This window comes from Biomphalaria glabrata, chromosome 12, assembly GCF_947242115.1.
Source record: "Biomphalaria glabrata chromosome 12, xgBioGlab47.1, whole genome shotgun sequence".
NCBI lineage: Eukaryota > Metazoa > Mollusca > Gastropoda > Planorbidae > Biomphalaria > Biomphalaria glabrata.
The window spans coordinates 21,815,468-21,836,628 of record NC_074722.1 but is presented as its reverse complement, the minus strand read 5'-3'; the positions used below and the strand labels follow the sequence as shown (position 1 = coordinate 21,836,628).

Sequence of the window (21,161 nt, the reverse complement as noted above, 5' to 3'; positions counted from 1 at the left end):
CGCCGTCTGCGTTTGTTCTCGGCTGCAGATTTTCTTTTTGTCTCAAATGTGTTTCCCGCGGCCTTCGTGAGTGACCTCCAGCTGTCTCGTTCGGAGGCCGCATGCAACCAGGTGCTCTCTTCTATGTCAGCCAAGAAAAGTTGACGACTAAGCTGGTCTTTGAAGAATTTCCGTGGAGCGCTTCTGTCACGTCGACCACCTTTTAGCTCACAAAAAAAGACTGCCTTGGCATTCGTTCGTCTCCCATACGGGATACGTGCCCTACCCAGTGCAACTGTCGGACCATAAGAAGTCCCTCCATACTGTCCATACCGGCGTTGGCAAGGACATCGCTGTTTGTAGTGCGGTGAAGTCTTAGTTTTTTCTGTAAAGTGTGCATGTCTCAGAGCCATAATGAATATATTAATTGCAATATTAAATGTCAGAAAGTAACAATTTTAGAAGTTATACTGCAAAGACTTTCTTCCAAGCCTATAATAGCCCAATAGTTCTACATGAAAGAAGCAATGTAAAACGTTAAGAAGTGAGCTGTGGTTTTCTATAGGCCTACTGTTGGGGGGACTTTCTATTCTAATCGCCATGTACAATTATATTGAGAACGGAAAGAACTAAAAAGCAACTCTTCGGATTGATAGTCTTTACCCGATAGTTCATTTTCGTAATTACAACAATATTCCCAAAATAACTTCGGGTAAATATCCTTCCTTAACAAATTATTCATCCGAGCGAGGCTCGGTTACCTGATATAAATTAATTAATTAATTAACTATTGGTATTTTTTTTTTTTTTTGGTATTGAAAAAAAGGAAAAGATTTTACTTGACTGACATGGTGGTATAACTTCAATTGGTCCCCCTCATACTTGATGTCAGGTCGTTTGAAACTAGCAATAGATAACTATAATATCTTCTATTTTCATAAGCACTTCGATGGCACAGTGGTCAGTGTACTGGCTTGAGAAGGCTTAAGCCCTCGAGTTCGAATTTAAGTCGTGCAATTTATTTGTAATAAAACTATTTTTTCTGGTAACTGTAACTAGTCTTTGCCAGAGAGTAAAATAACTTATTTCTGTTAGACAGTAATACTATGACTTTGTCTCCAGGCTGCAATTAACAGGGTATCAATGCTGTTTTACCAGACGAATAAACGTGGAAAGTTTAAATGATCGCAACAATGAAAAGCATTATTCTGGGCGATGAGTTTGGTCGTGATGGATAATTAACCTTATTTTTCAATCAACGGGGAAAGAAACTTGGGTTGAAAATAACATTTCTAACATCTAATAGTAATTGGCTTAATATTCGTTCAAAAATGTTAGGACGAAAAACGACGTAAACTTAGAATATGTTTCCCAACTTTGACTGTTGAAAATCGCATTTTCGAGTCCTTTGCGTCTTTTACTTTAATTCAAACTTTAAAAATATTCACTAGCACATTTTATTTTACCATTTAGCAACTTCTGCACACATCCCAAACTAAATATCTCTAGCACACATGTTCTTTAAGAGTTCCTAACTATCCACACACACATAGGTGCAATGATGCACTCAACTTTAAACAATACTAGCCGAAATAACTGCCGCTGCCTGGCTAAAGTTCTTTAAAAAAAAACATTCTGAACCTACTGGAAAGTTCTATAAGCTACACCTGTTATACAAATGTTACCTATCCACTATTCCTGCTGTAATATACCATACAAGCATGTGAACAATCGTATCAACGCGAGTCATTTAATGCTTCAAAACTTTTTAACACCCGGTAATTTGGATGCGTCTTACTAGGTTCTGCTATTTCTTACCGAAGTGAGATAGTCGTCGAATGCCAGAGTTCTAAACGTCGGATCCGCCTGTTTACAAGGAATACTCAAGGCGTGGTTTTGTTTTAATTGTCAAAAGTAATAATGGTCTAAACATTAAAGATTCATTTTGTGTTGTAAAAATGTTGCTTTTTTCTGTAAAATATTTGAAATGTTTCTGATGTTCTTCCAGAGTTAAAGATAATCCTACTTCCTAGTCCAAACCTCCCACTGTACGACAGGGGATGGCAGCGAGCAGCTATGAACCCTGGACCGTCGAGATAATCAGTCCAGTCCGCTAACCTCACGACCAGGCATTGTTGTTAACAAAACAAACTACTAGCCTATAATTGATAAAGAATCAAGCAAGAACGTAGTAGACTAATACCATGCTCCCATTTCCATAGGATACGTGCATTTCACACCATCAGCTAGACTGCACACTAGAAGCTAAGCTGACATTAGGATAGGATGATAGGTGATTAGCACTGCCTGGTCAATGTTACATATACATCCACGTTGTTTTGGAGGAGGATAAGATGAAACTATGCTGGAACTTATGGCATGAAAGTCCTGCCCTGCTCTCGACTTCACTTTTTGAACAATAACTAGATCTAGTAACATGCAATGGGGGCCGTGTGTAGTTATTTCAAGCTATTTTAAGTAACAGTCACTTGCGCTACATCCGTGTATTGGTTTATACGTACTATGCCAAGAATAGTCCTCCAGTTTCTGATGTGTCATTCACAGCTAAAAGTGTCTTATTCTCCCATCTCTTGGCAAGGACTAGATCTTTCACTTTCTTTCTCTGTAGGTGTTTTATAACCTAAGATCCCTTTCAAATATATTCAAGTAGCTCTAATGTGAAGCTTTATGAGCTGGATGTATGAAACATGGCAATGCTTTGACTCTTTTTTTTTTTATTGACTTCCATATCATAGCGCTAGGCTCTGTTTACACTATTGTATTGGCACGTTTACAAAGTGTCCATTTAGACAGCTATCCCGTTTATTTTGAAGTCTTTAAATTAATCAGTGTCATTGTTGTTTTCCTTGCTCATCAGATATTCAGAGTTGAACGAATCCAATATTAGATATACATGTGTGTAAGTTTAAGTTAAACGTTAATATTAATTCCTTTTTTTTTTTTTTTTTTTTTTGTATCAATATTTCTAATAAAATGTTTTTATATTTCTGTATTCCTTTTCAGGTATCTTACTTCAATTGCAAGTAGTGTTTGAGACCAGATTTCACTGGTATCTAAAGACAACACAGTCTTGGCTTGATAATACGGTCAACACTTTACCGGCTATATTTGATCTTTGAGTGGATGTGGATATTGAAAAAGAAAAAGCATTAGTGGACAAAGTTTCAAGACTAACAAATCGCTCTTTGCCTAATTGTCAGCCCTCACATTAAAAAACCCTACATACTGATAGGGGGGGCCTCGCGCACACGACTGTCGTGGATTCGCCTAACCGCCCGCACGCCGAATCCCAAGGGTCCCCGGAGCGGAGACGCCAGTGCCCTTGCCTTTGGCTCCTGGGCCCCCTGGCCAACTGTAAGTTTACGCGCACGTCCATTCGATGTCTGAGGAGCCCCGGCAAAATGGTGAAAACCTTCCAGGCCTACTTGCCAAACAAGTGTCATCGCACCTATAGTTGCGTGCACTGCAGAGCCCACCTCGCCAATCATGATGAGTTGATTTCTAAGGTAAGCACTCAGTCACACACTTGTTTCTCGCGCTAAATATTGCAAGAGAGAGAAGAAAGGAGGGGGGGGGTATGTTGCAAAAGGTATGAAGCCAGATGTAAGAACTTAAACTTGCTTCTCAAGAAGTCTATTTGCAGCTGGAACTGATAATAAAAATGTCTGTTGCTTTAAGTAAAGCGCGGGAAGGAACGGTTTCGTATTTTTAATGTTCCATTTGATTCTACAAGTAAATAGTTTAAGAAAATGGCTGTACAACTCAGTATTTATTTTGTTAAATGTTTTGTTCTGTGACATATGATAATAAGTTAAGAAACGTCTAACAGCCTTTTTATTGTATTTAGAAGAATTGTCTTCTAGCCAGAATAGAAAAGTACAAAGTAAAGAATAGTACGAGACCATCCTGTTGTGACATAGGTCTATTTACTTTGCCAAAACTGTCGCAGAAGAAACTGTCGTCTGCTAAAGGCCGATGGAAGTTCCTTATTCGTCTCCTGCCCCTCTTTCTTTTTCCATATTGTTTTTGTGTTGTGTTTCACAGACTTTGCAAAGGTTTTAAAGAGAGGAAACTACTTGCTGCCTAATAACATGGTATAACGTAAGAAGTACAATGTATTGATCGACATTTTCTGACTCGGACATAAACCATTGTTTTCAGTTGGACATTCGTTGGGAAGTGTTTTAAGATGTCCTTTATTGTTTGTTTGTTTTTTTTACAAATATCTAGAAATGTTTCACAAATTTTTAACGTTTAGCAATTCTTCATTCTTCGCAACAATGTAAATGTAGCTATAGCGAATTGTGTTCACACGCCGGAACTCTCCATCTTTTTTTATTTTACTTATCTCTGAACGCGTTCATTCTTTCTTGCAGTCAGGGGAGAGTAGATTGGAAGCCCCAGTAGCCGGGCAAGTCTGACTAGGTGTTTATCAGTTGGCTTCACTGTGGAAGATTTCTGAATGTTTTATGTAGTATAGCGTTACCTTCTTCAGTATTTCCATTCCCTTAATTCTGCATCATGTAAGATTAGGCTGATACAAACTATCAACTATCAAAATACTTCATTCTTCCATACAAGCCATAGACGTGTGTGGGTCGAATGTGTTGTTAGTATGGTTGTATTGTTTGGTCTGATGATGTTGTTATATTACATTATTGATACATCACCTTGTAAGTATTAATACTTATTAACTGAACTGATTGTATTGTCAATGTTTATAGTGAGTGTGTTACTGAATGGGTATAATTGGTTTTGGTGAATGGTCATCCTTCCCTTAGTTCAAGTATCTTAACGTGTCCTCTACAACGTTAGATGCTCTAGTAAGAAATTACATTAAACACTGCTTTTAATTCTTATCTTTAAAATGCGAACTATTTTTTTTAGTAATAGATATTACATCTTCTTGTTCACATTTAGTAAATAATTCACTGTTCACATTGACGACCCTATACAGACAAGCGACAAGAAGGACCTTATTCATTGGGACTGAGTGGTAGAAGGAAACCATGCTTTAAATTAGGGCTGGTCACGCTATGACGCATGCGCCTAAAGATAATAAATGGAAAAATCTATTCGTAAACAAACAAAAAAATTGATTTGTAGAAAAAAAAAAAGCAAGAATATCTAGTACGACCTACGACGCCTAAATCAACCAATATAATTTAAAACTTCTAGGCCAAAACAAGATGGTTTCTGTTATTTTTAGCGAGAATATGAACATAAGAATAGCATATGGATAGCAAGCGTCAGTTTCAAGAACTGTTGTCAAATGAATTTTATTTTTACGAGTCCTTCAGGACTGCATTGTTTGTGAAGACTTTTTCTCGTATAGGCGAAGATATGATCTTAGCAGACACTATATGAAACAGTTACAGTAGAAGAGAACCAGAAGTTAGTGCCTGGCTCTGAGTTACGGAAAGAATATGGGGTCAACAAAAATCTTATTCTAAGGGAAGTTTTGAAACTTTGACTAAAGCATACTGCGAAACGACCTTTGTCTTGGATCAAAAACATAAGCCTCTTTCAGATGGAGAAGAAATGTTTAAACCATGTCTCCAAATATTTGCAAAACATGTTGAAGATAAAAGTATTGAAAGATAAATGAAATCACTTTCTAGACATTAAGAAACTTTCTCAGGATGTATCTGAGCAACACAAAGGTCCATGCAAGCTCTTTCTTTCCATCGGCCTTCGACGAATCTGATATTTGTAATGTTGCACGATGAAGAATTTTTATAAGAATAATAGATGAAGACTTCAATATCTTCGAAGAACTTGAGTCACTGGAAAAACCAGAGTTGAGAAAGTCATGTCCAGAAAATCAGCAGTATTTTTGTGTGAACTTTTATTAAGTTTTATTAAGTTTTACTGATAGAGCATCGCCTTGTGGAAATGTTGGAACTGTAACTTTGCTGGAAAGGCTTTTAGGTCATAGGCCATCATTTTCTGAACTATCATTGTGTTATACACCAAGTGTCTCTTTGTGGACAATGTTGTGATTTTGAAGCATGTTATGATAGCTATTCTAAAATATGTGATTTAAACTAGAGCAAGAGGATTAAACAGAAGAGACTTTAGAGTATATTCTGAGCTGTTAGATATATAGAATATGTTGATCTCATCCTTCATTGCCAGATGCGCTATGTTTCTATAGTGTATGTTGTTAGATGATATTGAAAAAATATTATTCATGATTTTCTAGGTTCCATAGGGTCTGTATATATGTCCGATTTCCAAGGACTGAAAGCTTGTATGAATGACGCATCTGAATTAGAAGTGAAAACGAAATGGCGTATGGAAAGAAAAGGTTGCCTCTCTCTGCTTTTAATGTACATAGAGGAATGGAGGGAGATAGTCATGTGTTTAACTTATAGCTTCTGATAGTAATGTGTTTAGTTCATAACTTCTGATGATCAAATTTACCAGCAGACCCATATGTAATCGTGTTATTATTAGATACGTGTTAATGTTTTTATTAGCGGTTCCCGAAAGGGGAATAGCGCCTTTAGTTTTGTGTGGTCTGTCTGTCCGTCCCGTTTAGATCTCGTAAATTATAAAAGATTTTGAAAATCCGACATCATGATATTTTAGATCTTTCAAAGTTCTAATGCAACGGCTTTTTCTTTTCTTTTCTGAAAGCGAAACATAACTTTTTAAAATCAACTATGCAAGCAGGTTTTTTTTTCTTAAAAATACACCATTTTTACAACTATTCAATATTAATAGTAAGAAACACGGGAGACTGTTTATTAAGGTAGACAGCAATCAACCATATTCTTGACATATTTATGCAAACGGTTTTAGATTTTTTGTCTACATTTTTTTTTTCAAACTTGTATTACTAAATTGAGTAATTTCTGTCATACTATTACTTTTACAAATAAAATTTTTTTACTTTTTTTTTTTTTTTTAAATCTATTTAGTATACATAATTTTAAACAATTAATAAGTAGTGTATCTTATTATACAGGTGCACTGTAGCGTCGCAGTATGCCTATAACACCTATCTAAAGGTGGGAAAAATTTTAAGGAAAGAGTTACATTTATTGAGGCTTTAAATGAGAGATTGGCCCTTTACAAAACAATAAGATCAATTAGATAATCATTGAATAACATCAGTTAGGTCAGGTTCACATTTAAATTCACATTCACCTATCCCTTAGTCTGTTGGATCATTGAAGCACCACACACGATCTGTCAACCGGCTTTCTCCATTCGTCTCTGTCCTTTGCCTTTGATAGAATTTTATTCACTGCCAGGCCTGTCCATTGTTCGTCTTCCCATCGCTTTCTCTGTCTTCCTCATCTTCTTCCTGGTACTGTTCCCTGAAGGAAGGTCTTTGCGAACCCTGAGAACCTTGTGATGTGGCCATAGAGTTTGAGTTTCCGTTTGTTGACAGTGGTTAGCAGGCCATCGTGGGGTCCAATAGCTGTATTAATCCTGTTTCTAATTTCTTCATTCTTGATGCGTTCTTTGTGACACCTTGGATTTAACTAGATCTTCATAACTATCAGTTCATTGAATACATAGGAATATTAACAATATAATAATAATAGCATTAATAAATCTGCGCATCCTGTCGAACTAACAATACATTATCGGCAACATTTTCAACACAAGCATGTCTCATCTTTTTGTATCGACGGAGATAGGGTTGTAGTTGTTGATAGTTTGTAGTTCATACATTCTTTCTGAAAATATTGAAACCTGCCTATTTTTACCTGCCTCAGTGGACCACTTCAGGGGCCGATTTTGAGTTTGTATTTCCACACAAACTGGCTATTATAACCTTGTTATAAATGCACTCAAAAATATTCAAGCGTTCAGGAAAAAAAAAAGTCTGTCTATACAAATCTTTTTTGTTCTCTACTGAGACACTTAAAACTCTATCATTTTTAATCATTTTGTCCATTATTTCTTCAAACCTAGGTAGTTTAATGCATTCACAATAAAATGGCTTATTGCAGCTTTTCTTTTGTCTTGGATTTAATTCAGTTGAGAAATGTTTTTATTACAATTTTTAATATTGTTTCTAACTAGCAGGTATTCCACCTGTCTGTGTAAAAGGTAAACATATAGCCTACTTTTTGTTCTGCCCAGGAGAGGCAGCCACTGTAAGCCTTTGCAGTTTTAAAAACGTTACAACTATTATTAGCCATGACACACGGTGACCTTATTATCGTCTTTATTACTTCTCTTTGTTGAGGCTTCTTGGCCTCTTTCCTTTGGATTTCCCATGCTAACTAGTAGCTTTTCACGTCTTGTTGATAGTCGTCTGACTAAAATGCTAAATACCTTAAGATTTGTTGTAGTACTGTTCATGTATTCTCTATAGCAACTGTTGTGACTCTGAAACCATAAAGACTTGAAAATGTTGGTAGTCTAGTTCCAATATAGGTCACGGTGTCTGGTTCAGTACATTGGACACTGACATGTTTGTTTCTCTAGTGTAAAGATCTGCTACGTGTGCTAGATTGGAGACATTGTTGTTGTTTTTTTAACAACATGGCTCTGGCTTTTTATCCTGGACACTTCAACTTCTGGTGAACGAATAAAACAGGAAATTATAAAAAAGAGCCCTGTTAGTACATAAGCAATAGGAGCTTCAGGAACAGTATTGATTAGATGTTCGTGACAACGATGACATTACTATGTTGGTATAGCTGATATATTCAAACAGGTCAGGGTGTTTGAGATGACTTCAAAATTATGCTGGCCGTATATTAGCTGCTTCAAAAGCATTTATATTATTCTAGTTATGACGGATTAGATTGAGTAAAGATGAGTTCAGTGGTGTAACAAATCTTAATTTGTTCAAGAGCGTTCTAGTTTAAATCGAGAGAAACCATTTACTTTCAACTTGCAAAGAGAATGACACAGTTTTTGTGTCCCCCGCCCCAGTCCTTTTTTTTTCTTCTCATTTTCAATTAAATTTAGGCTAGTGACCTTCAAAGTCACTTTACACCCCAACACACATTTACAGATAAACACACACACAGACACACATATCATGCATGTACAGATTATCTATCTGTAACAAAAAAACTGTTATTTACATAACGGAAATCACGTGACCTGAATGCTGTTACGGTGGCTTGTTTTGTTCGTATATCGTTGTATTGTTTTGTTGTAGCCTAGCGCACGGACAGACAAACAGTAGGCCACGCAGAGAAGTCAACTGCGAAGTTCTGGTGCATCAAGTAATGGTTTTAAATGACCTTGGAGCATTTCTGATCTAGCTTGTTTACAACTGCTGCTGATACCCATGTCAAAGTATTCTGCGTTACATTGTATTTCAAGGACTTGATTTGATTCGTCATCCATTTTACTTTTGGTACTCTTTGATTTCGTCTCATTATTATAGATTATGGGCGTACCCGGTTTGGGGGGGTGGGGGTTCCCCGGGGATATTGTGACTGTTGTTTTGTTTTAATGTTATTGTTTCTTTTATTAGTGGAAAGATTTTAATCTCAATCGATCACTTGATCCAGCATTGACGAAAAATGGGGGCGGGGGGTGAGGCTAAAAAAAAACCCTCTTCAATTACAAAAAAATTAGGCAAACTGCATGAGTCACCAACACCCTTTAGTGAAGCCAAGGAGGGTTTTGAGTTTAAAACCCCCTTCCAGAAGTTTAAAAACACCCTCCAGAGGATTTTGAGTTTAAAACCCCTCTCCTAAGGGTTTTGAAGTTAACGCCTTATTTTCCAATAAAAAAAATCAAAATAAACTACACCCACCATATTCCATGAGCATAGTCTAAAAAAGGGGGGGGGGGTAGTTTAATCCCATTCACCCCGCCAATAAAAAACCTTAAGGAAAACTACAGTCTCTAAATTCGTAAATGTAGCCAAGGTTTTATTTTTAAGCTAAAACCCAATAAAAGTAATCACTAAACTCCATGAGCGTAACCATCTTATCTTATATAATACAGAAGTTACTTCAAACAAAAAGGGGATTTGTGGTAAACTCTTTTCAATAAAAACAAACAAACAATTAAATCAAATCTATAGCTACAATTTGAGCTAATAAACTAAATCTACGAATAGGCACACATTTTAAAAAATCATTTGAGGCTCAAACCTACCACAAATAAAACATTTCACACATTGATTTGTTTTTCTTCAAGTCGCTGTGCTCCATTACTGAAGTGCAGTGAATAGCAGATTTGATATTGACCTACAATTTTTTATGCAAGATATTTTGCAGGATATTGCTCTACTGTAGACACATCAGAATATGCAATTTTAACATTTCCAATACAGAAAATAATGCTTGGCGAACTGTGGGGAGGGTGGAAGCTCACAGGTGTTCTGCTGTTTCAATAACTCCATAAAGAACCTACTTTAGTGTACAAAAGACAACGCAAAGAAAATGAAGGGGTGTGTACTGGATGTAATAAAGATTTGATTACGCCTATGTGTGTGTGTGTGTGTCTTTACAAGGGGGAAAAAAATTTAAACCTCCAAGCCCCCCCCCCCCCCGAAAAAAAATTCTGGTTGCACCCATGTTATAGATTATATAATTAAATATCACGTACTTAGTAAACATTTGATTTTCTTAGAGACGCAAATTTATTGGTAGCTATTTTGAGATTGGATCTGAAAGTTGTTGTAGATCCAGCACCTACCTATTGTCAATTGACTTTCATTACTTTTATTTATGGACTAGACGCATTACAAAAAATCAAAACTGTAAAAAAAAAAAAAGAAAAAAAGACAAAGACAACAACTTGTCTACAAGCCTTCAGTCTTACTTACAAAGTCAACAACTTGTCTACAAGCCTTCAGTCTTACTTACAAAGTCAACAACTTGTCTACAAGCCTTCAGTCTTACAAAGTCAACAACGTGTCTACAAGCCTTCAGTCTTACTTACAAAGTCAACAACTTGTCTACAAGCCTTCAGTCTTACTTACAAAGTCAACAACTTGTCTACAAGCCTTCAGTCTTACTTACAAAGTCAACAACTTGTCTACAAGCCTTCAGTCTTACAAAGTCAACATTCTTCACGACCTGAATGTAAGACAAACATACTTAGCTTTGCTAGTGTTAGATAGCTAGTTTAGTTAGTTGTGTTACGCACTTTAATGTATTGACAGTGAACGGATATTTTAGAATGACGACATAGACTTTGGGGTTAGAGGTTAAGATTGACTTGTAGAAAATCAATTATCGCTAGACGCTTGAGGGGATAACATCGTTCTATAGTGACAGACTAGACTGTGACCCATTCTATAATAAACGTTTGTTTGAAGTACACCTTGAGTCAACTTGGTCATTGAGTCTGTGTTCCTTTTTAGTACCTGTTCAATCTTGTAACGTGATGTATGCCGTAGGGAAAATAGTAGGAACTACCAATGTGAACATATTTATCGTCAAAGCCTATATTTGTATGGCTTCTAGTTGGCTAGGCATATTGTTTAAACTGAGTAACTTTGTTTTTTACACAACTGCTAACACCTAACTCTGTCTGGGTGGAATCTAGTACACATTCTTTCTCTCCCCCCCCCCCTTCCCTGATCAACTGCACAATTACTTACTGTCGATGATAACAAATGAATCAATTAAAAAATTAACTAATAGTTTGCCATTAGTCGTAATTAATTAATTATATTTTATATAGAAATGTAGGAAGCCAAGGGGAGATTAGCCTTATGTAGATAATTAAGTCGTTTCGCTAAAAAAATTTAACTATAGACATTTTTTAGACTATAAAACCTTTTATATAGTAATTGTATAGCTCAGTGGTTAACCTGTCGGCCTTTCATCGGACCCCGAATTCAAATTCAGATTCGAGCACCTTTTTTACAATATCTCTATTCAAGTCAGAACTTCATGGAGGAGCCTGAACACTGATCTCAAAAATGGTTTTAACGATTTCTCTACAGCATTATTCAATATATACGTATCGCTGAGAAAAGAATTACTAGTTTGTTGGCCACACTGGGAAAACTTTAGTAATATATACGTATCGCTGAGAAAAGAATTACTAGTTTGTTGGCCACACTGGGAAAACTTTAGTAATATATACGTATCGCTGAGAAAAGAATTACTAGTTTGTTGGCCACACTGGGAAAACTTTAGTAATATATACGTATCGCTGAGAAAAGAATTACTAGTTTGTTGGCCACACTGGGAAAACTTTAGTAATCTGGCTATATATTGGAGTAATAAAAAAAAAAACATGGGGTAGTTAGCCGTTGTGTACCGAGAACTGAGTTGTTTATTAAATTTAAAGTTGCTTAAAGTTTATTGATAGATTATCTAAGCTTTGCTTACATTTTTACCTAAATCTTATATAGATTACGCCTAGATTCTAGATCTAGAAGCAGAGAACTGGATCTAAAGAGTTCCAAATTAGAAGTCTAGATATAGTTGTCTGTATAATGAAAGTACCAATAAATAATTACTAAATTATACTTTGCCGCTGGCCTTGTTTTAAGTATGAGGGCAACCATTAGCAAATGGAACGTCAGTTCCTATGGCCTTGGACCTAGATGGGATTGAAAAACTTCAACAGTTGCCGAATGTTTCTCTTTGGATTGCTAGGAGAATTATATAGCCATTCTGTTACTAAATATAGAGATAAATCGATTGCTCGGATTTCTAAACAAAGAGACCTCGTCAGAAACAAAAGTGGACATGAGACACAAAAGTCAAAAGGGTGAGGCTTTAGGGTTGGAACGCAGGTCAGTGAAATAAGTAACACGTTTGTTGTCGGAATAGTTGTCTTCTCTTGTTTACATCAACTCCCTCTGTCAGTCTGTCTGTCTGGTCAAAAGTGTGTACTCGTTGTTTCTCCCACACCCAATCTCGGCTGAAGCTGAAATTTTGAACAATTATTTCTTTACCTTACAACACAAGAATATAATTGGACAAAATAGCCCTGATTGATCATTTTTATGCATTTAAAAACCGGTCATGTAAACATTCAACAAGATACCCCCGTCATTTTTTTTATGCATTTAAAATACGATCATGTAAATATTCTCTCTTCTTCCCTCCCCTATTCCCAACTGGTCCAGACAAGTGATAAGATCATAGCGCATTGAGAAAGCTAAAAGTTGAACAAAAATATATGGCAAAAAATATTTCTATCACACAGATGTATTATGTCTAGGTCAAACATACACACAATGACATGGCTGATCCAAACTAATTGATACAATTACACTTAATATAACCTTTATATTTGGATGTTTTTTTTGTTACCCTCATTTTGATGGAAGCTGGAACAAAATTAGGTTTGAAAAAAAAAAGCTTTGCAGACTTTTCCTGTGTTCGGTCCATTGACCTCTAAGTTTGGTCAGTACTTTTATCTTGTAGTACTTTTGATTAGCATCCAGCGGTGTTCCAAGGTACTTGTGGGCTTAAGAATATTATGGTGGGCTCCCTCAACCAGAAAGACAAACACCAATTGATGTATTTGTATAGCCTTCTTCTGCTGACACTACTTCATTACATTCCGTTCAGTGACAACTTCGTTCAAGGTGTACATTCAAAGTCAAAATAAAAAATGGCAAATCATTAACATGAGAAGGAAAGAAAGGAAATTTAAACTATTTTCTTAAGCCACTTTTGTTACATTCTTTATAATCGTCTAACGCATCCCAGTTGACCTATTTATTAATTGATTTTTGAAATGTCAATGTGAGAGTCTATTAAATATGTTCTTTGTACATTTCAGTCTTTTCAAGGCAGTCAAGGCAGAGCCTATCTCTTCAATTCAGTGTAAGTAACCTGCTTTGAGTTTCTGTGTAAATAGCCCTCTCTCTCTCTCTCTCTCTCTTAATATCATCTTTTCTTTCGCTCTCCGCTCCAAGCCTGCAACAAACACACACATACCTTACTTCCCCATCTCTACTATATATTCATTTGTTTGTCTCTTCTTCACTCTCTCTCTCTCTTTCTCATCATAGTCCCACCCAATCAGTTATTGTTTAAATTGTTTATTTCTTAGACACGTAGAGTCTTGGTTCCCAATAGAACTTGGCTTGACTCACTTTATTTCTATGACCACTCTGGCCATCACCAACTTGGACATCACGATTTCATTACATATCTTCACATTCTTGAAACAAAACGTATTTGGCCTGTTTGTTCATTGACCTAACCGATGTGTCTGTGTGTGTTTGTTCATCGACCTAACCAATGTGTGTGTGTGTGTTTGTTGTTTTGTGGGGTAGATGAATAAAGCCGTGCATGAACAAAGAAAACTCACCCCCTGCCTAAATGTATATTTATATCACATTCACTTATTGGCCTCGTCCTTTATATCTAGTGCTATATCTCTGCTTCTACCCATGGGAGAAACAGATTGGGAGACGAGAGACATGATGTCTAGTTCTTTGTCTCCATTACTTTATTTTCTTAGTTAATTCTTAAACTAACTGTAAGTATTTCATGGCTTCCGTCTAGTCCTTGCCCTCAATTGATTACATATATATATATTAAAAGCTTTTCATCGAGTTCGAAAATTAATAAGGAGTGCAATATTTCCATGGCTACGCAGCCCCAGACATAACCATTGTCAGCCGGTGGTCGAGTAAGATTTTCTTTTCGTGTCTACGTCTGACCTCGGCAGCGGATTTTCTTTTGATTTCAAATGTATGTCCTGCGGCCTTTGTAAGTGATCCCCATCTGTATCGCTCCGAAGCCGCCTGCAAACAGGTTCTCTCTTCAATGTCTTTTAAAACAAGTTGGTGCCGAAGCTGGTCTTTAAATCGTTTATGTGGTGCACCTTTGTTACGCTGACCACTTTTCAGCTCACCAACAAAAGACAGCAATTTGGCATACGTTCGTCCCTCATACGGCATACTTGCCCTGCCCAGAATTCCCTCTATATTGTCCATACCGGCATTTGCACAGGATAGATCCACATGAAGGACAAACATAAAGGAGAGGTCCTAGATCGCAGATGATGTACACACCAGAGGTAGGGAAAGGGCTGAAAACGTTATATTATCTGGTGATTACAAATGCCTGTGACCGTGAATGTGTTTGACTTCATTAGTCATTTAATATTCTAGTTTTGCTTGGAGGGAATACAAAGTGAAGTGATGAAAACATTGTAAAATTGACTATTCAATTACTATTTACGGGCCGGGGCTATTCGACTGAATACAATAATGTTTGGATCTTATAAGAAGGTACTCGAAGAAAAAAATATGTACGGAGATCAGTTTCTGTAAACGACTTACAAAACACAAATTGGGCCTTTTATAAACAAGTAAAATATGGGAGTGGAAAACTCATGGGAATCCTTGAAGTTCGATTTTTAAAAAATAGCTTCTGTTGTGATATATATATATATATATGGCTTGTCTTCGAGTCCGAAGATTAGTGGGGGTACAGTATTTCCCGTGGCTGAGCAGCCCCAGCTATATATATATATGTGTGTGTGTGTGTGTGTGTGTATACATATATGTATGCTAGCATTACCCACCGGCTTCTCCCGTTTGATTTCCCCCAGGTGATATATTATTTATTTTGCCGTAGAGGCATAGACCTCCTCTCATTTTCTTACTTATAACAATATCGTGATATAAGGTGAAACGCTCCTCAACACATTCTAGTATCTATAACGTTGAATCAGACCAGCCCGTCCATTCGAGTATCACTTCTCTCTATCCTCACAACTCTGAATAGGGCCGAGTGTTGTTTATACTTCTTTCACTATTCTTTCAGTTCTTATTACAAATATGTCATAGGCTCTATGATAGTTTTGTTACCTAGGCCCTTTTTTCTTATCACGTCTTGGAGATGCTCACATAATACTTTGGCGTACCAAATGTCGGCTTGAGGAGGCTTGAGCCATGAGTTCGAATTCAGGTCGTTCCTCCCCTCCCTCCATTATTTTATATATGCTTTTAAAAACCGATTAATTGATACAATTACACTTCTTATAAACTTTGTTTTTGTTTTTTCAAGTAGTTTTTAGGTTTTTTAGCGGCCCCCCGAAAGGGGAAAAGACGCTATTAGTTTTGTGTCTGTCCATCCATCCCGTTTAGACCTCGTAAACTAGAAAAGATATTGAAAATCAGACATCATGATAGTTTAGACCTTTCAAAGTTCTGATGCAACGACTACTTTTTTCTTTTCTGAAAGCGAAAAATTTTAATTTTAAAATCAACCATTCAAGCAGTTTATATATATATATATTATATATATATACATATATATATATATATATACACCCTTTTAACAACTATTCACTATTAATAGTAACAAACACGGGATGCTATTTAATAAGGAGATAACAATTTAACATATTTTTAACACATTTATGCAAACGATTTTAGATCTTGTGTTAAAAAAAATTGTACAAATGTGTTGCTAAGTTAAGTAAGTTCTCTGTCATACTTTTTTAAAGAGAAAATATCTATTTAATATGCATACAAGTGGAACATAATTTTAAAAAAGCAATTAATAATTATTTTTTTATATTATCACCTGAACTGTAGTACTATTAGATACGTAGGACACATAACTAGAGGAAATTTTTTTTTTTACGGAAAGCTGAATCCTATGGGCTTTGAACAAGAGATTGACCCTTTACAAAACAATTTGATCAATTAGATAATCATGATATGACATCGGTTAGGCCAGGTTCACATCTAACTTCACCTTCACTTTCACCTATCCATTGGTCTTTGATAGAATTTCATTCTGATATTCTTTCTGAAAATATTGAAACCTGACTTTTTACCTGCCTGGGTGGACCACTCCGGGGGCCGATTTTGAGTTTGTGTCTTTGTAACCTTGTCTTGTTTTGAAACAGATATCGTCTTTACTAAAATAGTTTCTAGTGATCTTACCAATCCAAACTTAGTTACAGTACAGTTTACTGTTTCAATTTAACAAAGTAGATAGTGTGCCATACAAATCTCTCCCCCCCCCCCCTTTTCTCTCTTTCTGCGTGAGTAAAACTTAGCCATTTTCATTAGGATAAACTGATTTGAAGAAAATGTTCCATGCTTTTGTTTATCGCTAGCGTTGAACTTTTTCAAACTTGCAATCAGATATAACCTTTTCTTTCAATGGAATTTTGGCCCAATCAACATTTTTAAAGGATTGAATTTAACATTCGGATATCTCCATTTTACTGTTGTATATGTATGTACGCAGGGTAGAAATGTGTCCAAAATAGAAGTACGCGCTTTGTTGGATAAACTATTGATCGGTTTTTGATTGAAATTGACCATTTGATGGCATCGCTCTGATGGCTGTGATATTAAAGTGTTTGTTATCTAAATGTAGCACAAGAACATAGTCGACATTTGAAACTAGTCTAAAAGTGCATATGTTTGTAGTTGATTCTGTTGCGTTGTATTTATATTTTAGGATTACAAATGTTGTCTGTCAAGTTGACGCAATGATATGTATTTGTATGATTGCATTAAACAACCCATACAACATACTAGCTGATACCCGCGCTACGGTTGAAATAGTTGCTATATATGTTTGTTGATTTTTTTAAGTGTCAGGAACACTTAAAATCATCAATAAAACGGCCGCTCCCCATCCCCCAACACAATTTTCTAACCTTCAAATTCTATGACCATTTTTTTCTGGTTCAACCTATAAACGAAGAGCCTTCAACCCCCTATTATGGAGTATGCATAAACACCTAGGCCTATTAGTTATAGCCTTCCATCTCCATGCACTAACCCACACATATATACACAATAGTTTCAAATGAAACTCCCCATCCCCCTGAACTGTTTCAGAGAAAACTAGTCCACTCTTAACACATTTATGTTTATTTTGTCATTCATAGAGCTAAATCTAGAGCTAGAGGTGCACCTTATTTAGAAGAACGCATCTTCACAAAAAAACGTATTATAGACTCTTCCCCCCCCCCCGAAAAAAAAACCCCACTCACACTTATAAAAGGCCTTTATATTCACTGTGACTATTTCTAGGACTTAGTTTTTGCTTTAGAACAGAGTCCTTCTTGTAGATCTATATCTAGTCGTTTTAAAATTGATTATGCATTATCAGTAACTTTACATTTCTAATTGTAGTAATTTTCTCCCCACACACACGCTTTCATACAAATGTAAAAACACATTTGATAATCACAATGATGTAAGGATAATCGCTCACATACACCCTGACAATTACCTAAATCTAGAGGAAAATTACATTAAAGAACTAAATCTTTGAAGAAATTGCAATGTCTTCGATTCCGAAGGTTTAGGATGTGTGCAGTGATTCACATGACTATAAGACCTACATATTTTCCCGCATCTCGTGTAGACAAAGCCGTCTATTTGAGTTTTCTTTCCTTCTTCTGCGCCTGTCTTCAATAATGGCTTTGAGTCTCAAATGTTTGTCCCGCAGCCTTTGTGAGAGCTCTCCGTCTCTTTCAGAGGCCATCTGCTACCAGCTACTTTCCTCTATGCCAGCGAGGGCGAAATGGCGCCTGAGTTGATCTTTATAGCGCTTACGAGGGCATCTCTGTTACGCCGCCCTCCATTAAGCTCGCCAAAGGAGATCGCCTTTGGCATGCGGTCGTCTCCCATGCGGGATAAGTGTCCGACCCTGCGCAATTCTCGAATGTTAATTAGTGCTTCTATACTGTACACGCCGTACATAGCTGCTTGAAATGTAGTCTCCACCGATGTATGCCCATCATGAATGTAAGGCACCTTTGATGAAAGCGTTCGAGGATCCTTAAATGCCTTCGGTAGAGCACCCAGGTCTCAGAACCATACAGAAGTGTGGTGAGAACCACTGCTTTATAAACATTGATTTTTGTTGCCAGGTGAAAAGACCTATTCCGTCATACTCTAAGTCTAAGCGACACCATCCGTTCTTGAAGGCCTCAACACTGACCTGTAGCGTCACAACCTGTAGGCAGTTTAGACTAATAGCTCGTTCCACATCACAGGGTTGCGGTTTCGATCTTGAAAAAGGTTTGGTTCACCTAGACTTACGATAAGTTGTAGTATCGTCCACGGCAAGTGTGAGAATGAGTGATGATATATTTATCCCACTAAACCCAAGCAGGAGCTAAACTGCTAACTCAGTGCTAACTCTATTGCTGTTTTGTAGACGAGAATATGATTATTGATTTGACTGAGCGAACAGTGAATTAAGATCCAAGTTTACCGAAGTAGTACATTACAGAGCCAAGGAGGACACTAAACGACAATTAGAACAGAACGAGATGGAGTGACATGGAAGGACACACACGAGTCATTCAGTGGCTGCTGCTGTTTTACCCCTAACAACCAAATTCATCTCTCTGTTATCATGTGTTTATTTCCCTTGTTACCCTTGTTTGTACATTTAATTTTGAAGGACAATCGATTGATAAATAAACCCCAATTAAACAATCGTATTTGGCAAATACAAGCCAGTAGGTCTACGTAATCAACTACAATTGCTATGTCAAGACATCTGGGTGAGTTCCTGTGTTTGTATGTAAATACACTATAGAATCTATAGAATACCGTGTGTCTACGGTACTTAAGCGAAACAAACAAAACTTTGTATGAAACTAGTCACTGTACTATGTAACATAAAATCATTCCTATCTGACATTCAAGAAGCTTAACGCATATTCTAATGTATTAATCAAAACATAGAAACACCAACTTATTGGCTTTGAACTAAACTGGACATTGAGCAGCCTACTAAGTATGACACGCCATTTGGTGTTGACAATGTGGATACTACGTGTTACACGGAAACTAGAACGTACAGAAAAAAAATATGTTTTTTTGGCTTGAAATCTTGCAGTCATCTTCTAGGTCTATTCAAACTTCTAGTAACATTAGCAACAGCTCCATTGATCTTGCTTACATTAGTGAAAAGGAAGACTGTAAGATTGAAGCGAAAGGGTTGATGGTAGGAATAGAATAATGAGGTGAGGGGGGGAGGAGACACAAGGTGAACGATGCTAAGTGGACATGTGATTGTGGGATGGGTTCAAGTAGTGCTTGGAAGAAGGACGAAAACGGAGGGGACACTATTGGGATGTGTTCTCAATCTGTGGAACGTACATCCCACTTGGAGCTCGACTTGCAGAGAAGGTGAGAATGATTAGCATATTATTTGCACTGTTGTTACATATGCTTTTAGATCCAAATAAAAATGGATTCCTAATACTGGTAGTTCAACTTAAGTAGTATTTGAACAAATATTTGTTGACTTACTATGTATGTATTGTAATTGGGGCTTTTTATTCGACTTGAAATATATTCAAACATGAAACCAGATTTGCTCTTCTCAGAGTGACTATGTTATGCTCGATATCTTGATTCACAGAGTGACTATGTTATGCTCGATGTCTTGATTCACAGAGTGACTATGTTATGCTCGATGTCTTGATTCTCAGAGTGACTATGTTATGCTCGATGTCTTGATTCACAGAGTGACTATGTTATGCTCGATGTCTTGATTCTCAGAGTGACTATGTTATGCTCGATGTCTTGATTCTCAGAGTGACTATGTTATGCTCGATATCTTGATTCTCAGAGTGACTATGTTATGCTCGATGTCTTGATTCTCAGAGTGACTATGTTATTCTCGATATCTTGATTCACAGAGTGACTATGTTATGCTCGATATCTTGATTCTCAGAGTGACTATGTTATGCTCGATATCTTGATTCTCAGAGTGACTATGTTATGCTCGATGTCTTGATTCACAGAGTGACTATGTTATGCTCGATGTCTTGATTCTCAGAGTGACTATGTTATGCTCGATATCTTGATTCACAGAGTGACTATGTTATGCTCGATGTCTTGATTCTCAGAGTGACTATGTTATGCTCGATGTCTTGATTCACAGAGTGACTATGTTATGCTCGATGTCTTGATTCTCAGAGTGACTATGTTATGCTCGATGTCTTGATTCACAGAGTGACTATGTTATGCTCGATGTCTTGATTCTCAGAGTGACTATGTTATGCTCGATATCTTGATTCTCAGAGTGACTATGTTATGCTCGATATCTTGATTCTCAGAGTGACTATGTTATGCTCGATGTCTTGATTCACAGAGTGACTATGTTATGCTCGATATCTTGATTCTCAGAGTGACTATGTTATGCTCGATGTCTTGATTCTCAGAGTGACTATGTTATGCTCGATGTCTTGATTCACAGAGTGACTATGTTATGCTCGATATCTTGATTCTCAGAGTGACT

The 21,161-nt window shown here is 36.7% G+C and overlaps 1 protein-coding gene across 2 annotated transcripts in view; it reads left to right on the top strand.

Moving 5' to 3' along the window:
- Positions 1–21,161, top strand: part of LOC106071808 (protein yippee-like 1) — a 65,222-nt gene that overhangs the window by 25,403 nt on the left and 18,658 nt on the right. For both annotated transcript variants that reach the window (XM_056005183.1, XM_056005182.1), the window contains exons 2-3: positions 3,004–3,506; positions 13,690–13,733. In XM_056005183.1, the coding sequence (XP_055861158.1) occupies positions 3,402–3,506; positions 13,690–13,733 (149 nt within the window). In that variant the 5' untranslated portion in view covers positions 3,004–3,401. The remainder of the gene's footprint in view (positions 1–3,003; positions 3,507–13,689; positions 13,734–21,161) is intronic.